The 18,751-nt window shown below is 51.5% G+C and overlaps 1 protein-coding gene across 2 annotated transcripts in view; it reads right to left on the bottom strand.

Moving 5' to 3' along the window:
* The window catches only part of Galnt16 (polypeptide N-acetylgalactosaminyltransferase 16), a 75,594-nt gene that overhangs the window by 19,954 nt on the left and 36,889 nt on the right, over positions 1 to 18,751 (bottom strand). For both annotated transcript variants that reach the window (XM_036205971.1, XM_036205970.1), the window contains 8 exons: positions 15,480 to 15,637; positions 12,437 to 12,535; positions 11,790 to 11,857; positions 10,882 to 10,947; positions 8,702 to 8,823; positions 6,383 to 6,470; positions 3,927 to 4,011; positions 3,520 to 3,623 (listed from right to left, as the gene is read on the bottom strand). In XM_036205971.1, coding sequence (XP_036061864.1) covers positions 3,520 to 3,623; positions 3,927 to 4,011; positions 6,383 to 6,470; positions 8,702 to 8,823; positions 10,882 to 10,947; positions 11,790 to 11,857; positions 12,437 to 12,535; positions 15,480 to 15,637 — 790 coding nt within the window. The remainder of the gene's footprint in view (positions 1 to 3,519; positions 3,624 to 3,926; positions 4,012 to 6,382; positions 6,471 to 8,701; positions 8,824 to 10,881; positions 10,948 to 11,789; positions 11,858 to 12,436; positions 12,536 to 15,479; positions 15,638 to 18,751) is intronic.

Raw genomic sequence — 18,751 nt, 5'->3', positions numbered from 1 at the left:
GCTAGCCAGCTCTCTCCAGGGATCCCACCTCCACTTTTAAGGACTGAAATTGCATGTGGGCCATTACACCCACTTGGCTTTTATGTGGGCTTTGGGGACTTGAACTCTGGTCCTCGCAGATGTGTGAGCAAGCACCATGTGCACTATTCCCTAGCCCAAGCCACACTTGAGTGAAGTTCTTTAGTTCATTCAGCCAATGTTAACCGAGCACCTTTTCTGTGTCACACGCTGTTCTAGATTCTCTTACGTGTATGTGTGCACACACTCACATGTTTATGTGTGTGCATATGTGTGTGAGTATTGGGGGCAAAGTTCATGAAAGTGGGAAACAAAACCCACAAGGAAACAAGAACATGCAATGAACGTGTAGCATGTGGGGTGACAAGTACAAGGAGACAAATGCAGCTGGGGCGGGGGCTGAGCGGGACAGTGGAGTGGGAGTGGGCACACTACAATTTTAATTAGATTACTCAACTATTTTTCTTATTTTGTTTTGTATGTGTATGGGTGTTTTGCCTGCATGTACGTCTGTGTACCAGATGCATGCCTGATGCTCGAAGAGGCCAGAAGAAAGTGTTAGATCCCCAGGGACAGGAGTTATAGACAGTTGTGAGCGGCCATGTGGGTGCTGGGAATCGAACCCGGGTCCTCTGGAAGAGCAGCCAGCGCTCTTAACCACGGAGCCATCTCTCTAGGACCCGATCTGAGAACTTTTCGACTGAAAGGGTGACACACCAGAGCGGAGATCTGAAACAGGTCATGCAACTCTCAGGGGAAGCATTTTCCAGACGGGCGTAAACCCAGAGCAACAGGCATGGCCTGTGAGTTTGAGCAACAAAGGGCTGTGGGGTGAGACAGGGCCTGGAAAGAGGGAGAGGAGAGTGGAGTCCATGCATGGGTTTCCAGAAGAACCTAGGAACCAGCAGGAAGCCTCTGGGTGTCCTGTGAAGGACATGGGAGTCCTTGCAGGGTCTGAGCAGAGGGAGAAACCTAAGGTGAATTTTCAGGTTTGGGGATCTGGCAGCCCCACTCCAGGTGGCCTCTGAGCTCCTGCCTCTCAGGGGGACACAGGAGCATGGCTCGGATTGGGTGGCTCCTGTCTTTCAACAAAGGAATAGAAGAAAAAGCTAAAGCCATCAGAGATAGGAGTCCCCGGGCTCAAAACTGGCCCAGCAGCTGACCCTCTGAGGGCCACAGCCAGCCTAGACACTTCTTTGAATTTCTTCTGAGGAATGGAATCCTGGCCAGAACCTCTCCCAGCTCTGCCTTTCAAGTTCCCCAGCCCGGGAGCCCTTGCCTTAGGCAGAGTTTGAAGTGAGCTATTTGATCATTCACTGGTTTCTCTGTCAGTTCCCAGGCTGAAAAAACAGAGAAAGAAAGGAAAGGAGAAATGTCTGCCTGCAGGAAGGCTGGGCCTTTTCCAGCCTGCTGGGCCTGCCCTGGCTTCCCGGCAAACCTGTTTTGCCAAAGCTGCCTTCAGGCGGAGACCGGGACCCAAAGCAGGTCACTAGGACTCCAAACACAGGAAATGGGATGAGGATGCAAGGGTCACTGTGGCCAGCCCACAGAATTTACGTTGAGTGCTGCCTGTACACTTTGGAGAGTAAACCGAGAGGAGAAAATCCTGTGCCTATTTCCACTTAGTTAATTAGCCTCTCTGTTTCCCTGGGGAGGCGAGAGAGGACAAGGCCCACCTCCTGGCATCTCACACAGGCCTGAGAGTACCTCCTAACCCCTGAGGGGCTCTGCTGGGAACACCAGTCCCACTGGTACTTTCTCATTGAACGTAGGAAGGCAGTAGCATTACCTGTGTCCTAGCCTCACTGGGGTGGGAGAGGCCCAGCGCCACCCACTACTCTAGAAACCTGGTCAGGTAGAAAAGAAGATTATGAGGAGCTTTGAGCGCAGGACCACGGAACTGCCCTTGCTCCCGAGGACCCTGGGTGAGCTCTCCGCCCTGCTTGGTTTCTCTGTTTGGGAGGCTCCTGTTTAGACTAAATGGAGCCCAAGTGTTTCCTGGCCTGGGCATCCAGGTTCTGCCAACAGGAGGCAGCAGCACCCCACCCCCACCCCAACTAACCCCTCCAACGCCACCCCATCACTTCATGAGAGCACAGTGCCCGCCAGGGGTGCTTCATCCCCATCTTTCAGACCTGCAAGTGGCCACAGCGCCACCCAGGACTGTGCTGGCCAGGCTTTGTGTCCTGCCCACACTGTATGAGTCGTTAGTGAACACCCATGCAGCAGGGCCCTGCAGTTGCGCCCTGCCGGGGCCTGGCCAGATATATCCAGTCTCAGACCCTCTTCACCAGCTCCCTGGGAAGGAGGTTTGGTTCTGTTTTGTTTTTCCTTTCTTGTTTTTGTTTTTCCCAAGTGAATAAACCCAAAGTTGGCTGCTTCTCCCAGTGACCCAGACCACCTGTGCTGGAGCCTGGGCTCTGACCTCACTTGGTGACCTCTCCATGGTGCTCTGGGACAGGAGAGCAAACCTCTGGCTCTGTTCCATCTCCCTCTCACTGTTCCAGGCAGCCCAGGAGTTCTCATCTGCAGGGTTCTGATGGTCTCATGCACAGTAATAATGGCCACAGCTTCAATCACTAGTCAACAAGCTCTGGAGGAAGCTGGGTCCCAAAGAGGTTTGATTTGCCCAGATCAAACAGATTGAAGAAGCCAAGCCAGGGCCTGCATCCAGGCCTTCCCTGCTTACACGTGACCACCATGCCCGGTTGTATTCCTTCCTATCCCTTTTGGTAGAGAAACAGCCATGTCGTTAAGCTGTATTCAGTCATGTGTTCCTAACACATATGTCTGGCCATCTGGCCACACGCTCCCCTGGACACCTAAACTTTTTTGTCTACCTGAGTGGACCTGAACAAATAGCTCTCTGTGCCTGTTTGAATCAGTAAGATGGAGACAATTACCTCAGAGGGTCCTTATGATGATTAAATGTCTCAACAAGTGTCACATCTTTAAAGACCAGTATAGTGATATTTTATTTGTATTGAAATGTGATTTTATTTGTATGTTAATAAAGTTGCCTTGAGGTCAGAGCAAGCCAGAGCAGAAGCTGCGCGGTAGTGGTGCACGCCTTTAATCCCAGCACTTGGGAGGCAGAGCTAGGCGGATCTCTGTGTGTTCAAGGACACAGCCAGCATGGCAGACACACGCCTTTAATCTCAATACCAACCATAGAAGACCTGGAGGTCTGTACAAACAGGCAGTGACAAGGAGGTCATGTGGCTGGGTTTACAACCAATGAGAAAACAGAACAGAAAGTCTGTAAATAGACAGGACACACAGAAGTAGGTCTCTTGCGGAGAGGAAGAACAGCAGAAGCAGTGAAGGGTAAAGTTTTCTGCTCTTGCTCTGACCTCGTGGTTTTTAACTCTGCAATTGGTTCTGTGTTTCTTATTTAACAAGCCGGTTACATCTACAGACCAGGACCTCAGGTGTAGACTGCTCTCCGTCTGAACTATTAGTATTGCTCTTGTCTTTTTACTGTTTTTATTATCAACTCACCGAAATTCTCTCCTCCCCAGATGTCCATCTGAGCATCATACTTTCCCAAGTGGTTAAACCAGGACTTGTCAATCACAAAGATTCCTCCAGCTATAACAGGTGTCCTGGGGAGACAGAGATTGAGGGTGCAACCATGAAACATGGAAACCAGGAACCTCTCTTCTGGCCCCAGCTCCCTACCTGCAGAGTCACTGGGGCAGGAGGGCTGGCCAGCTCTCAGGGCCCTCACAACTGCTCCCACAATCTCGGTCCTCTCTGTCCCTATGGGCAGGTCTAATGGTCCAGACAGAGTCAGTACCTAGACTAGGAACCCTAGGGAGCCCTAGTGATGATACACCCCCCCCCCAAGAGCCTCCCAGACCCCTGATCCAGGAAGGAGAGAGCTTCCCAGAGCCAAGCAGCCTGACCTGATGGGTTTAGTGGGGTCTGTCCGGGTCATCTTCTGCTCCAGGGGGATCTGTTCCCACTTGAAATGCAGACTCCAGTCGAATCCTGCAGGCAAAGCAGGGTGGGGGTGGGCTCAGGGAAGAGCCCACTGAGGGCTTTGGATCTTTTTCTCCACCTGTCAGTCTCTTCTGATCAGGGCAGGGTGGTAGAAGCCACTGTTCCATCATTCACATGGAGACATGTGCCTACCTCACATACTGTCAACCTACTGACAAGACAAAGACTAACAAGTGTATGATGTGTCCACAGAGATCGGCAGTGTGCTAAAAAACAAAAACCAAGATGAGGTGACCATATTATAATAAGGTTAGTCAGCAGGGCTCACCCACAGGTTGATTTTTGAGTAGGGATCTTAATGAAGGATGCAATCCATACAGACATCTGGGGAAAGGGAATTCCAGACAAGGGCAGCAGCAAGTTGATGGTGTTTTGAACAAGAATGGTGCCAATGGGCTTATATATCTAAATGCCTGGTCCCCAGATGGAACCGTTTGGTAAGGATTAGGAGGCGTAGCCTTGTTGGAGAAAGTGTGTCACTAGGGGTAGGGTTTGAGGTTTTAAAAGTCCATGCCAGGCCCAGTTAGCTACCTCTGCCTTTTGCTTGTGGATCAGCTATAAGCTCTCAGCTATTGCTCCAGAGCCATGCCTGCCTGCCTGCTGCCAAGCTTCTCACCATGATGGCTGTGGACTAATCCTCTGAAACCATGAGCCCCAAATTAAATGCTTTCTTTTATAAGTTTCTTTGACTATGTCAGAGCAATTGGAAAGTAACTGAAATAAAGTACAAAGGTCCTGAGGCGACTTCTCAGATGGGAATTGGCTGGTTTTCCTTAGAATCTTACCCAACTCCAAGGTCTAACTCCTGGTTGGGTCCACTTAATGGGTTACCAAGCCCTAAGGAAGAACTGTCCCCCAGCCCATTAGCTCCCAGTAACAGACTCTCAGAGCAGTGGCATCCAACAGAACTTTCTGTAATGACAGATATGATTTATATCTATATGGCGCAGTGGGGTCACCAAAACCTTGTGTGGCTGCCAAAGCCTCATGTGGGTTAAGCACTTAGTATGTAGCCAGGACACCTAAGGAATCAAAATGTAAATCTTATCTAATTTTAATTAATTTAAAGAGCTAGCCAGGTGGTGGTGGTGCACACCTTTAATCCCAGCACTCGGGAGGCAGAGGCAGGTAGATCTCTGTGAGTTAGAGGCCAGCCTGGGCTACAGAGTGAGATCCGGGAAAGGCACAAAGCTACACAGAGAAACCCTGTCTTGAAAAACAAAACAAAACAAAAAAGGTTTAAAGGTCTACATGTGGCTACTGTCATATGAATTGGGCAGCCCAACGCCAGAGTCCATAGTTATCCAAAAGGATAATAAAGCAAGTAAGCCACCAACTCAAGCCACATACACCACACAAAATAGTCCAGAGGGGTTAGAGAAGTAGTTCTCAACCTTCCTAATACTGTGGCATTTTAATACAGTTCCTTACATTGTGGTGACCCCCCCAACCATAAAATTATTTTTCATTGCTACTTTATCACTGTAATTTTGCTACCGTTACAAATAGTAATGTAAATAGCTGATATGTGACCCCAGAGGGGTTGTGACCCACAGGTTGAGAACCACTGGGCTAGAGAGATGGCTCAGCTGTTAGGAGCATTTGAGGTTCTTCAGAGGACCCAGGCTCCATTCCCAGCATGTACATGGTGGTTCACAACCACCTGTAATCCAGTGGCTTCTGTGGACATTGCATGCACATAGTACACATACATACACATAAAATATAAATAAATGAATTAACTAATATTTTAAAAAACAGTCTAGGAGTTACATGGGGAAAAAACAACAACATGAGGTTAATTTGAATAAGACAGTCTTAAGACCGTCCGTCTAAAACATTTCAGCATGCAATCAATACAAAACACCCATGAGACAGTTGACACTTGTCCACACTAAAATCCGACCCACTCCTGTGGGTTTTATGTACTTAACAGCCCATAACAAATCTGACCAGCTGCTGCTTCAAGGCTCACTAGCAAATGTGGTGAGTAGCTGCTGTGACCGCCTGTGGGATGTGTGTTAAGAATTCAGGCAAGGCCACAGGCTCTTGTTCTTCCAGTCCAGACAACGTCTGCGTTCCAGAAGACTCCCCTGGGCCTTTGGCCAAGCTCTCTGCGCCAGCAGTACTGGGGAGGGATGCGCCCATGATGAGGGGAGGGAATGAAAAATGACTAGCTAGCCCCACCTCTGACCCTGTGAGGTACTTCCAACCCAGGGCTCTCCTTGTCCCTCTTCTTTGGAGGGAAGGATGGGCAGGGCGAGACTCAGGAGAGCACTTGAACCAGGGCTTTTGCCTGCTTTCGCCTGCCTCTTTTCAAGCCTAGACGCCCTCGCCCTCTCGGAGGAACAGGACCCACCTCCTCGGAGATCTGCAGATGCTGCAAGGTAGGCGAAATTGTCCAGGCTGATGACATCAATGATGGGGCTCACCACACGGGTGTGGTCCTAGGAGGGGAGGGTGAGAGGTCAGAGACATCTGCACAGAGGCCCAGCTGCCTGCTCTGAGGAACACGGGGTGCCACAGTCTCACCCGGCTCCTGGAAGACCCTAGGAGCTGGACTAGATCACCACACACCCAGTTCCAGGCACAGCACTACTGACCCGGCCTCTTCCTCTTGTGTAATTTTGAGCCCTTCTGGGATGTCACCCGCTGTGATGCTCTCCCTCACCATCATGGTCTAGATGGGACAGCCACTCAGCCGCTGTCCATGCTGGCTCTTCTGCCACAGTGTGGGTTGTTCTGTTTCCTGTTGTTCACCTCTCTACCTTCTGGAGTTGAGGCTCCCCAAATAGGCACCAACAGCGTAAGGCCAGGGACCTTGTGGTTCTGTATAATACAAGCCTCCCTGATTTCTTGAGTTGGGGTAAATCATGTTGTACACCCCAGGGAAGTCCTAATCCCACTTGGTAGACCCTTTCAACACTCCACTGAGGGGCACAGATTAGAGCCCCATCCCCACTCCTGCTTTCAACTCTAATTCCCTCTTAACCGACCCATATGTGATGATACACACTTGTTTACTCCAGCATTCAGAAGGCTGTGGCAGAAGGGTGGTGTGTTCAAGGCCAGCCTGGGCTACCCAGAGAGACAACAAGAACAACGCCACTCCTCAAAACAATTCTCTTACAGAGTCTGGAGAGATGGCTCAGTGGTTAAGAGCATTGGCTGTTCTTCCAGAGGTCCAGGGTTCAATTCCCAGCACCCATATGGCAGTTTACAATTATCTGTAACTCCGATTCTAGAGGATCTGAGACCCTTACACAGACATACATGCAGTCAAAACACTAATCAATACTGATAAAATAAAAATAAATTAAAAAATTCTCTTTACATGTATTTTTATCTACCTACCTACCCACCTATTCATTCACGTGTGTGCACGAGCATGCCAGATCATGCATGTGGAGGCCAAAAACTTGGACTCAGTTCTCTTCATCTACCATGTGGGTCCCAGGAATCAAACTCAGGCCCTCAGTTTTGGGGACAAGCAGCTTTACTCCCATGACCCGCTGTGCATAATTGAAAGTCCCTTAATTCACACATGGCTCAGGTATTCAAAGCCTGGGGAGTGGCTGACCAGGGAGGTTGCCTGGAGCTTTTCTGTGCTCCTCGGGGAACTAGCCTCTCCCTGCTCACACATTTTTTTTTATTATTGAGATAGAATTAATACACTACAAAACTGATATATCATATTTAAAAGTACAATTCAGAGGACTTCTATGTCCACACAGTAGACTAACCATCACCATCTAATTCTAGAACACTTTCTCTCTCTCTCTCTCTCTCCCTCTTTCACACACACACACACACACACACACACACTAACCTACTTTCAATTTCTATGAATTTTCTGACTTTGGAACTGTTCTGCAGATGGGATCATATAATACATGGCCTTCTTGACTACCTTTCTCTCATCTCATTAGTTTTCAAAGATAATATACGTTGTAACACATACCAATACTTCATTGTTTTCTTTGCTGCGCAGTATTCTATATGGATATACCACAGCCTTTTTTAGCAATGAATACATGTATAGTCTTTGTGTGGTCATAATTCTTGTTTTAAAAATCGGGCTGTTTTCCCTCTTTGCCTCCCCTTCCTCCTCCTTTCCCTTGTCTTCCTTTCTTCCCTCTCACCGTTTAGCCCAGGTTAGTCTGGACTCACGATCCTCCTGCCTCAGCTTCCCAAATGTTGGGATTATAGGCACACATCGCCACACCCCGCTGGGGCTATCTGCCTTCTTATGAGTTGTGACTGCCTCATGCTTTTCTGCCACTCCATCCTGATGAACAGAAGACACATGGCAGGGGCCTCTTGCTCCCTCTTCTTCTGTCTTGAACTCCAGTCGGTCCTGTTTCCATCCGTCTGTCCAGCCTGACCACAAACTCCCCCTCCTGGACCCTGTCTTTCTAGGGAGACAAGCGGCACCTATCACAGTCTGAGTGTCTTGGCTCACCAAACTTCCATGCAATGTGACTCTCACACCCGCAGTGGGGACAAATATGACAGTTGTCCCCACTCTCGGGTGAGACAGCTGGGTGGCGTGGGGCCTCTCGGGGAAAGCAGATCCTGAGGTCTCCTACAACACCAGCCTAACTCCTCAGATAGTGAGGGCTGGGAGCACCGAGGGCATCTCCTGAAGGGGTCCAGCTCCCACAGACAGGCGACTCACCTCCATCACCCGCTGCAGCATTGGCTGCAACCACTCCACGTTCACCTCACAGTGACTATCTAGAAAGGTGAGAACCGTGGCTCCTGCCACATCGGCCCCACGAACCCGGGAGCGGATCAGTCCTGCAAGAGGAAAGGAAAGGGCTGAGCTAATAGCCTACCAGTGTCCCCCGAAGTCCCAGGGCTGAGGTGCTGAGCTATTGTGGCTGGCCTCTTCTTTGTACCTCCATTTCTTCCCCCCTCCTTGTCTCCCTGACCTTCATGGTCACCCAGGGTCATTCCCCAAGTGTCCGCGACGCTCTAGATACAGATGGGCAGTCAAGATAAGTGAGTGGGACTGGAGTTTGCTACTGACAGACCTATTGACAAAATCTAACCCCTTGAGACCCTTCATGGTTCCCTCCGGCAACACAATGAGAGACTCTTGACTTGGGTCTGTGTGCTGGCCCTTCACGCACACACTTTGAGTATGCTGTTTAATCTCTCTGAGCCTTGGTCTCCTTCCCTCCCTCCTCCATCCCTCCTTCCCTCCCTCCTCCATCCCTCCTTCCTTGCCCCTTCTTTCTCTCTTTTCTTTCTTCAGTCCTGGGGATCAAACACAAGTCTTATACACGCTAGATAAGCACCCTTCCACTGAGCTACACCACCACCCCTAAGCCTCAGTTTCTTGCCTATAAGATTAAAAACCACCATAACCCAGCCTGTCACATCAAACAGCAGAACAAGGAGAGTGCCTGGTACCAGAGAAACTATGTGCCTTAGGTTTTTCTCTCTCCTGACTCCCATTTCCTGATGGCTTCACTAACTGCTCACTAACTGGCTTTGCTGTTGGCCCTTCTGCCAAGGGCTGGAGCAGGGGTGGGGGGTGACGGGGGGTGAGTGGGGGTTGAGGGGGAGGGCTGTCTGTCAGGATAGCAGAGGCCCAGCTGGTTCTGCCCTGGTCAGAGCAACTACCCATGTCCTGTGAGCTGTGGGAAGGGAAGGGTCTCATGCTGAAACCTCTGGACACAGGTCACTTTCTGCTCATCACTCTGACTCTAACTAACCAACTGCCCATCAGTCCTGAGTCCCCTTTCTACTTAAAGGTGTGGGGAAAGCATGTGCCCATAAATCCTCATTCACTGTTGGCAAAACCCCAGGACAACTTATTCCCAAGCCCAATAGTGCCTATTTTAGTGGCTGGAGAGACATTTCTCTTCAGCCTCTTCTATGACGGTTTGAAGACTTCACTCACCAATATCCTTATGGCTTCCAGGCTTAAATGGCCTGTCTTATATACTATCTAGCACATATTTCTCTCACTCTGGCTTGCTGCTATCTGCCATATCAATTCTAAGAGCGGTCTTCTGGCTTTTCAAGGTCTACTGCCCCTGTTGACTAGGCCTGGGTTCTCACAGGAAGGAAGAGTACACAGAGGGACTAAAAGACTGGCCTTTGAGAGTGTCTCCCAGGCCGGAATCCTGGCTCCTCATTCACTACCTTTGGCAATCACAAGACCTCTGTTCTCCACAGACAGAATGGGAACAATGGCTGTCATGACTAAATTGGAGACCATCAACAACGCCAATGCCTGCCACAGTCCTCCAGCAAAGAAGGGCTGCGAGCACTGTGTACCTGTCAGCTCCTGTCTTTGATTGCAGCGTGCTCGGCCTGCCATGTCCTCCCTTGCTCCCGTCACCTGTCTCATGAGGAGCCTGCTACTCCTCCCCATACTGAGCAACCCCCTCCTCCACAAATGTCCTTCTTGCTCAACCCGCTCCCTCTCCTCCATCTTCACACCTTCCACAGAAGCACAACCTGCCTGCGGTGAAGGTCATTCTGATCCCCTGGGCACATGCTAAACATTCCTAGGACAGGAACCGAGCTTGGGACTTCTCTTGTGTCCCCTAGATGGCTGGACACCATGCTGCGCTGTCACGGATGCTCTGAAACACCCTTTGATTGATTGGTCACACCTTTCTCCTGCCCTTTGGTTTTCTCTGCGCCTTCTACCACAAGCCTCTTGCTCATCCTTATAGCAACCTTGGAAGGCAGAAAAGTGCCAGCACTGTCTCATTTCTCAGAAGAGACAACCAAGGCAGCCAGACAGGCTTTAGGATAACACTGTGCCCAACGGGAGTGGGGAGGTGAGAGGGTCACCATGACACAGATCCAGGGCAGGAACCCAGATCCAGCACTCACCTTCCCGCCTGTCATTTCGAAGGCACTTGACCTTGGGGATCCTAGTCAGAAGCAAACAGTCTTCAGCTGAGGACAAAGGAGAGTCAAACAAGCTCATTTAGATGTGGGCATCAGATCATACTGGCTATCCTAGCTGAAGAGTAGCCCTGTCCCCACTCCTTGGCCAAGTGAGGAACACCAGTGCCTCCAACTCAAGCCCAGCGGGCACCAGAGAGCACCTGCCATATTTAAAGGGACTCTTCTTCCTAGGGAAGTTGTAACTACGAAGGATGCTGTGGATATTGTTCCAGGGGTATGTGTGTGTCTGGGTCTGTGTGTGTCTCTGTGTGTCTGTGTCTGGGTGTATGTATCTGTGCAAGTGTGCTTGCCCATGTGTGTAGGCATGGAGGCCAGAGGTCAACCTCAGATGTCTTCCTCTTTGTTCCTGACCTCTTGACCTTATCTTCTGAGACAGGTTCTCTCATTGCACTTGGAGCTCACAGTTTAGTAGACTGCCTGGCCAGTGAGGCACCCAGCGCCTACCTATCTCACTCCTCTGAGCACTGGGTGGCAGAGGCACACCCTGGCGCTTGGCTCTTTATATGTGGGTGCTGCACATCTAAATTCAGGTTTTCCTGCTGTTCATCAAGCGCTTTATCTACTGAGGCATCTCCTCAGCCCCCTTGTTTCAGGGGTTTTTGTTTGTTTGTTTGTTTTATCATCTCATGAGTGTATCATTTAAACAGTGCCATTTTTTCCCTTTGCCGGGGGCCAGGATGGGGAAGCGTCCTAGAAAAGACCAAAGACTCCCTTCTTGACAGAGGTCAGTGGGTGAGGACCAGGGTGGCTGCAGGGAGCTCATCTCAGCATTTCGGGGAACGGCTAGGGCGTGGCGTGGAGGGGCACGCCGACAGGAGATGAATACTTACGATCTGAACTGAAGTCATCCACCAAAATGATCTCCTGGATCAAGCTTGCAGGAGTTCGGTTCAGAACACTGGAGCAGCGGTGGGAACAGAACAGTGGAGTCAGCCTCTCCTACACATCCCTGGAAGAGCCTCTCCCACCATGGAGGCTCCTGCAGGCACCCTGAGGTTGGGAGGGGTGTCTGTCTTTCTCTGGGAAAGGTTATCTAAGCCAAGAAATGCCACTGGGCACTCCTTTCTGAGTCCCGGGAAGTGGGACAGGTGCAGGTTAAACTTGCCCACTGGCCCAAGCTTAGATGAGGGCAGAAGGGGCGTGTTTCTCTGGTTCTGCAACAGGCACCTGCTGTGTTGATACCCACCTTTCTAAGGCCTCCTGTCCATCACTGCCTCCTTCCACTCAAGAGACTGCTGCAGGTCTACCCTCTTTGACCTTGGGTTTGCCTGCTGTGGCCTTCCAGGGTCTCCCAGAACGTCCACCAACCTAGCATCTCAGAAGGACGTCTCACCCTCCCAGTGTTCACTGGTTTCCCTGCTGTCTGCACACCATCCCTAGCAACAAGGTCCTGTCTAGTCAGAAACTCCACGGGCCACCCAAGACCTCATGGGGGCAGAGCCACGGAGATGACAGCCCGTGGGGGTGAGGGTCTCACCTCTTTACGGTGCGCAGGAGTGTGGAGCGAGCCTCGTTGTGGAAGGTGATGATAACACTGGTGGGCGGCAGGTCCGAAGAGTAGGACAAGGAGGAGCAGCTGGGAAGAGACAGGGAGTCAGGGGCGAGCGGCGGGGTGGGGCTTAGGCTGCCTTTTCTGTATCTACTTTGCTGTGCCCTGGGACAGCTCTGAGGCAGAGAAGGATACAGCCTACCTCCCACAAGGAGATGCTCCATCCCACAAGGACCCAGCACCCACATGCAGTTTGGCCCAGGGGGTCCAGGAAGGAAGCGGCAGGTTGAGGGGTCATCCCAAGTCTGGGGCGTTCTTTGCAGAAGACCTAAAGCACCAGAGCACACATGCACGGCCTCTTGGGGAGGGTTCAGGTTTATGTATAGGCCCCAGGATACAGCTGGGAGCCAAAGAGCAATATGGCTGATGGGACAGACCAGTGGTACAAGGTGGGGGCGGAGGGGGGAGAGAAAACCACCCTCCTTTTGCCTCCTCACACCCTGATGCTTTTTTCCTTCCTGTCTCCCAGCTCTGGTAGGATCTGGCCAGAAATTCCTCCCACTCTGCCTGCAGGGTGGGAGTAGAGAGATTTCCCTCCCGCTCTCCCCTCTCCTCCCGAGCACTAACAGCCCTGCAAGAGCGAGCCATAAGGCAGCAGCAGCTAGCCTGCAGGATAGCAGCTTCCCAGAAGACACCAAGGGCAGTTCCTGTCACTCTGCTCCCCCACTCTCAGCAGCCCCGGGCCCCCCCCCCTTCAGTACCCTGTCTCTGGACCCCCCCCCCCCCACTCCCGGTCCTCAGCAAGGGGAATTTAAAATCCTCATTCTGTGGGCCTTCCTCCTCCCTAAGGCTTCTGTGAATGTATTCATTGCGGGCCCCACACCGCTGGAAGGCAACCGCCTCCGCTGGTTTTCCTAAGCGATGTTCTTTATTTACAATCGCTCCAGACAACCCCAGCAGTGACTATTTTTTCATTACAGCGTTCACTCTGCTGACAGTTGCTCACAGTCTGAATTCCCAGGCCTGTATTCTGCCCTGCAGAGGAGCAGGGTTAGACAGGCAGGGGGTCCCACTTGTGTGAGACCTCAGGGGAAAAATCTCCAGGAGCTTGAAAGTAGCTCTCCTTGAGAGGGCTGTGGGGGAGGGGTGCTCTCTGCCCCCAGAAGCCAGGCTGTGCAAGTGCCTGTTCCCAAAAGGGCAGGGATCAGGGGCCTGGCTTCAGCTTGACTAGCGGAAAAAGGAACCTCCTCCTGGTGCCTAGCCTCAGAACACAGACCTGGGCCCCAGTTCTCTGCACTGGTTCCCTGGCCATCAGATGTCTAAGGGGAGAGACTGGATAACAACGTCTTTCCCTCCTTGAAGGTGGCAAGTCTCCCACACTTTTCCGGAAGGCTGATTTGAACTTCCTACAGCGGGTAGGGCTACCCAATTCCCAGGAGCCAGGAGTCGTCCAAGAGACGGTCCCATGCCTATGTTTGTGGAGGTTTTCTCACGGTCTTAACAAGTCAGTCTTATGTAGTTAGTTTCCCTTGACAATAGCATCCTAGACAGAGGCCAGGAGCAGGAGGTAGCCTGCAGCAGAGTCCAGCAGAAGCTGTAGCCTGGGGAGGCAGGGTTTGCACCGGCACACTGGCTCTACCAGGCCAGAGCCTCCTTTGCTCCCTCTGCAGGAGTGTACATGCGCGTGCGCACACACACACACACACACACACACACACACTCACACACACACACACACACATCATGATCCACCTCAGCCCCCTAAGAGGGCCCAGCAGCAGCATGTGGCACCTCATCAACCCACCACCGCCTTGGATATGATAGCATATTCAGCACCATTGGGTCTTTCAGCCATCAGAGAACAGTGACCGAGGAGGTCAAGGTGGGGTGCAGGAGGAAGGTGGGCAGAGATGGTCCAGGCCAAGCCCTCAGTTTACATATGAGGTCAAGGCATAGATTCCCCCAAAGACCTGAGGACTAGGTTAGCCATGATGAGGGCTGTCATCAAAGACCTTGAAGAGCAGCACATGAACCTATCATTGCCTCCAAGGGGAGAGGGGAAGTTGCCCCCAGGCTGGCTGACAAAAAGGACTTACACACAGGAAAGAAGCCATGCACGTTTGCCCAGCACTTGAGAGCTGAGGCAGGGGAAGAGTTATAAGCTCAGGGCTAGCCTGGGGTACGTACAGTGAGTTCCAGGCCAGCCTGTGCTACAGTGTAAAACCTTGTCTTGCACCCCACCACCCCACACACATACCAAGGAAAGGAAAAGGGGGAAAGAAGGACACAGGAACATTCCATGCTAACTGAAGGGTAGATGAGACCAGGCACGAGGACAGAGTCTCTGCGGAAGGAACAGAATGTTTCTGAAGGTGACAGCAGGAAGTAGGAAGAGGTGGAACACATCCTCTAGATAGGATAACATGGGACGGAACTCAGGAAGAGGGTTGCTGCCTTGCCGGGGTCCAGTCACACTGAGCTGGAGACTTGGGGGAAGCCTCGCTGACTCTGGTCTAGGACCTTGCACACCTCCCACAGAAGAATAAGAACAAGACAGGGCTGTATCTGCAGGAGCTGCTGGGGGTGGGCGGAGGCAAGGAAGAGATGGGGCAGCCACAGCCTTTCACTATGAAAGGTGGCAGGGCTGGAGACTCCTCTTCAGCTGTGCAGCTCACCTCCTTGGATGTTCTTGAAGTTCCCTGGCAGGCTATCCATGCTGGGATGCCTGACTGAGGGACCCAGGAGCCCTTCTGGGGGTTTCCTTGAGCTTCCCATTGAACCACAGAGGGCAAGAGAGTGCTAAGGGTGAGGTCGACTGGATGTCTAAGTCTCTAGATGGAGAATGGGGATGTCTTCCATATTTGTAAGAAACATGATTTGCATGTGTGCATGTTCACACACACAGAAAGACATGAATAAAATAAATACATATAAAAAAACATTAAAGCACACACAAATAAAATAAAAACCAAGCAAACCACACTGGTCTTTTCTCAGCCCTCCCTTCCTGTCCACATAATGGACGCCATACCTGTAATGGCGGGTGTCCCGGATGGGTCGGTCTGGGCTCAGTTTGTCACTCTCCAGCTGGTTGAAGGCATGTTGTCTGTATGGGTCCTCTCCAGGCTTCAGCTGCTTGGCTGACAGGTACACCTTCTCATCAAAGCCTTTGGAGGGTGTTCCTGTCACCTGAGACAAAGCTCAGCATCAGAGAGGGCCCAGGCAGGAGGGTTCCACTGGTAGTGAACGGGGGAAGATACAGTGAGTCCATGCCAGGAGTGTGCCAGTGGGGCCCTCTCATCTCTACCCCGCCCCTCCTAGAGAACCAGTAAATTATAAATCTGGATCCAAACTAGCTGTTATTATTTTTATTTTTGGAGGGCGTGCACTTGCTGCTGTGCGTGTGTACACGTGTGTGGAGGCCAGAAGACGATATTGGGTACTTTTTGAGACACCAAATCTGAAACGCACAGGTTTGGCCATACTGGTTGGCCAGTGAGCTTCAGCTGGTCTCTGCCTCCCCTGCACTGGGGTTACAGGCGTGGACCCCTATGTCCAGCTTCTTTTTTCTTTTCTTTTCTTTTTTTTTTTTTTAACTTAGGTTCTGGGGGTCTGATTTAAGGTCTTCAAGCTTTGTGTGGCAGGCACATTATTAGCTGAACTATCTCCCTGGCACCCAAACAGGCCCTGATTCTAAAGCCAATGCTCTCTGATGGATGTGGAGAGGGTATTTCCCAGAGAAAACTCAGTTTTTCTGGGAAGCCTGGGATGAGGTGTTTTAAGGAGACTAGAAACTAGAGAGGGTACTCTGCAGATGGACTGTCTCCTAAGAATGCACTTGAGTCTGGCTCTGGGTTAGGCACATACAGGTTGCCTGTGGATAAGAACTAGGGCTTGGACAAGCTGCTGCAGAGAGATCTGTAGTGGGTAGCTGTTCCAACTTTGACCTGGAAGTACTACCCCCATTGAGGCTTCGTAACTGTTATGCCTAGAAGGTGGAGCTAAGAGAGGAGCCCTGAAGACTCAAGATCTGGATGTGCTGGCTCCTTTTGGTTCCTGGATCCTGGACGCTGGAGGTAGACTGAGCAGAGTTCTCCAGCGAACACCGCTGAGCTGCACTTCACCTTTCCCAGACCCTGTAATCTATCTCTTCACTTGTAAGTTACCCCACAAAATAAACCTCCCTTTTAGCTATGTGGAGTTGCCTTAATATTTCTACCAATATCTGGCGCCCAATGTGGGGCAAATTCCAAAGGCCTGAGTGGCTTCCACCCTCAGCCTCCTCTGTGGCTGCTGTGGCACACTTTCCACACTTACCACACTTCCCTATCTCTTCTTTCCTGTAAAATCCAGGGACTGCAGGGCCTTGGCGAGACCCGGAGAGAAACTCACCAGCTACAAAGTTCCCATTCACATCAAGCAAGCCATCACACAATAATGCCCCAAGCCAGCAGGACCAAATGTGTTAATACAGTACTAGAATTCTCTGCCACGTCTGCTCGCTGCTTCAGAGGCCCCACGTCTGAGACACTGGGCCTACTGGCCTAAGTGCTAGAGAGAGAGGGGGATCACTGATGGACACGCCTCATACTCCTTAGCTACACCCTACTCTGTGCAGCCAGAGTCCCTGGATACAGGGGACGACACATCAAAGATGAATAGATGGATACATGAATGCATCCTGACATCTCATCATTTGAACCAAACTACAGGCCAGATGTTTCCAGGAGGGCTAAGACACTCTCAACTGTGGCTGCATCCCTACTCTAAATCGGCCCAACCAACAGCCCTGGGCTGATGGAGGGAGAAGAAAAGGAAGCAAAAATTGCCCACTCACAGATCCAAAGAATGAGGACTCTATTGCACGCCTCATTCTACTTTTTAAACATAATTCTTTATTGATTCTTTGGGAACTTTACATCATGTAACCCAGTCTTGTTTACTCCCCAGTCCCTCCGTATCCACCCCTCACCCCTTCAGCATGCCCCCCCCAATTAATTAAAAACAAAAATACCAACAAACAAACAAAAAAACCACCTTGCTCCGCCATCCTTCTAACACCTCTTCGTTCATCCTAGTGGCATCGGGAGCTGTGGTGTGTCAAGCAGTATCCCCTTTTGGTCCAGTCAGCCCCGCCCACAAAATGGTCCTTGCAATGAGTCATTGGTCTGGCCTCGGGCACACCATCATCACTGGACCCTCACTGAAACTCCTCTCAGGTACCCTGCTGTTGCCCGAGTCATGGAGATCCCACTGATATAACTGGGCAGGACCAGTCCCTTCACGCACTCCAGCAGGTCAGAGATGGGGTAGATGTTAGCGTGGGCCAACCCAAAGCCCAGGATACAAGTCTGGGTAGTAGCTGAGCTGGTTGGTCTGGGCCACTGGGACTGTCCCCCTTGGGTGAGGGGCAGAGCCAGCTCTCCTGGGCCCATGCCAGCTCCCCTTCACCCGTGGTGAGGGGTGGGGCCATCTCTCCAAACATGCCTCATTCTAGAAAGAGCGTCCCGGTATAGCAGCGGAACCTGTGGAAAGGGGGACTATCCTGTAGCGTGACGGTGAGGCGTTTCATCAGCAGATCAAGGTATCCATGTTCCCTTGACAGCTTGCCCCAACCTCCCTTGAAGAAACGCTGAAAGCTCTGGAAGGCCCTAGCTCCTAAGCGCTGCCACTCTGTGGCACTGCCACGCTCTCCAGTGGCCTCTTGTCCTAGGAGCCTGCTGGGGAGCCTAGGGTTCCGAGGGCAGATCCGGTGAGGGGAATCTTATTTCCTCCAGGCCTGGGTTCAGCTGCTTACGGTGTACGCACAGAGGTGGCACAGGTATGGCTGTGACATTCTAATATTCTGAGTCAGTACACGCCGGGAAATGAACAGAAGCGGCAGGCCCCCCCCCCCCGCCCCCCCCCCCATGGGCTCCAAATCCATTTCAGCCAAGAGAGGAGGTAAAGAGGAAGGAGAAAGAGAGAAAGGAGTGTTCCAGCTTGAGCCCCGAGTTTCTAGAAAAATCCAACCCTCCCCGCTCAGCTCTGAGAGTGAGAATGGGAAGGCGGTGGCTTGTGTCCTTCCCACCTGGGACAAGGATGGTGCTGATGCTGGCCCCTCCCTTCCCCCAGCTCTGCGTCAGGGGAATGGAAAGAAGCCGCTGCTAGCTGGGGCTGAGGAGCTAAAATTAAAGACAACCGCAGAGGGAAGGGTTTTTCAGACTCCCAAAGGGAGTGTTTATCACCTCATTATCCTGTAAGTCGGCTGGGGGCAACAGCCGCGCTTATTTATTCAGAACTTTCGGCCACTCTGTGGGCTTA

The sequence above is a fragment of the Onychomys torridus genome, chromosome 14 (assembly GCF_903995425.1).
Source record: "Onychomys torridus chromosome 14, mOncTor1.1, whole genome shotgun sequence".
Lineage (NCBI taxonomy): Eukaryota > Metazoa > Chordata > Mammalia > Rodentia > Cricetidae > Onychomys > Onychomys torridus.
This window is presented reverse-complemented; position numbering and strand designations above follow the sequence as displayed.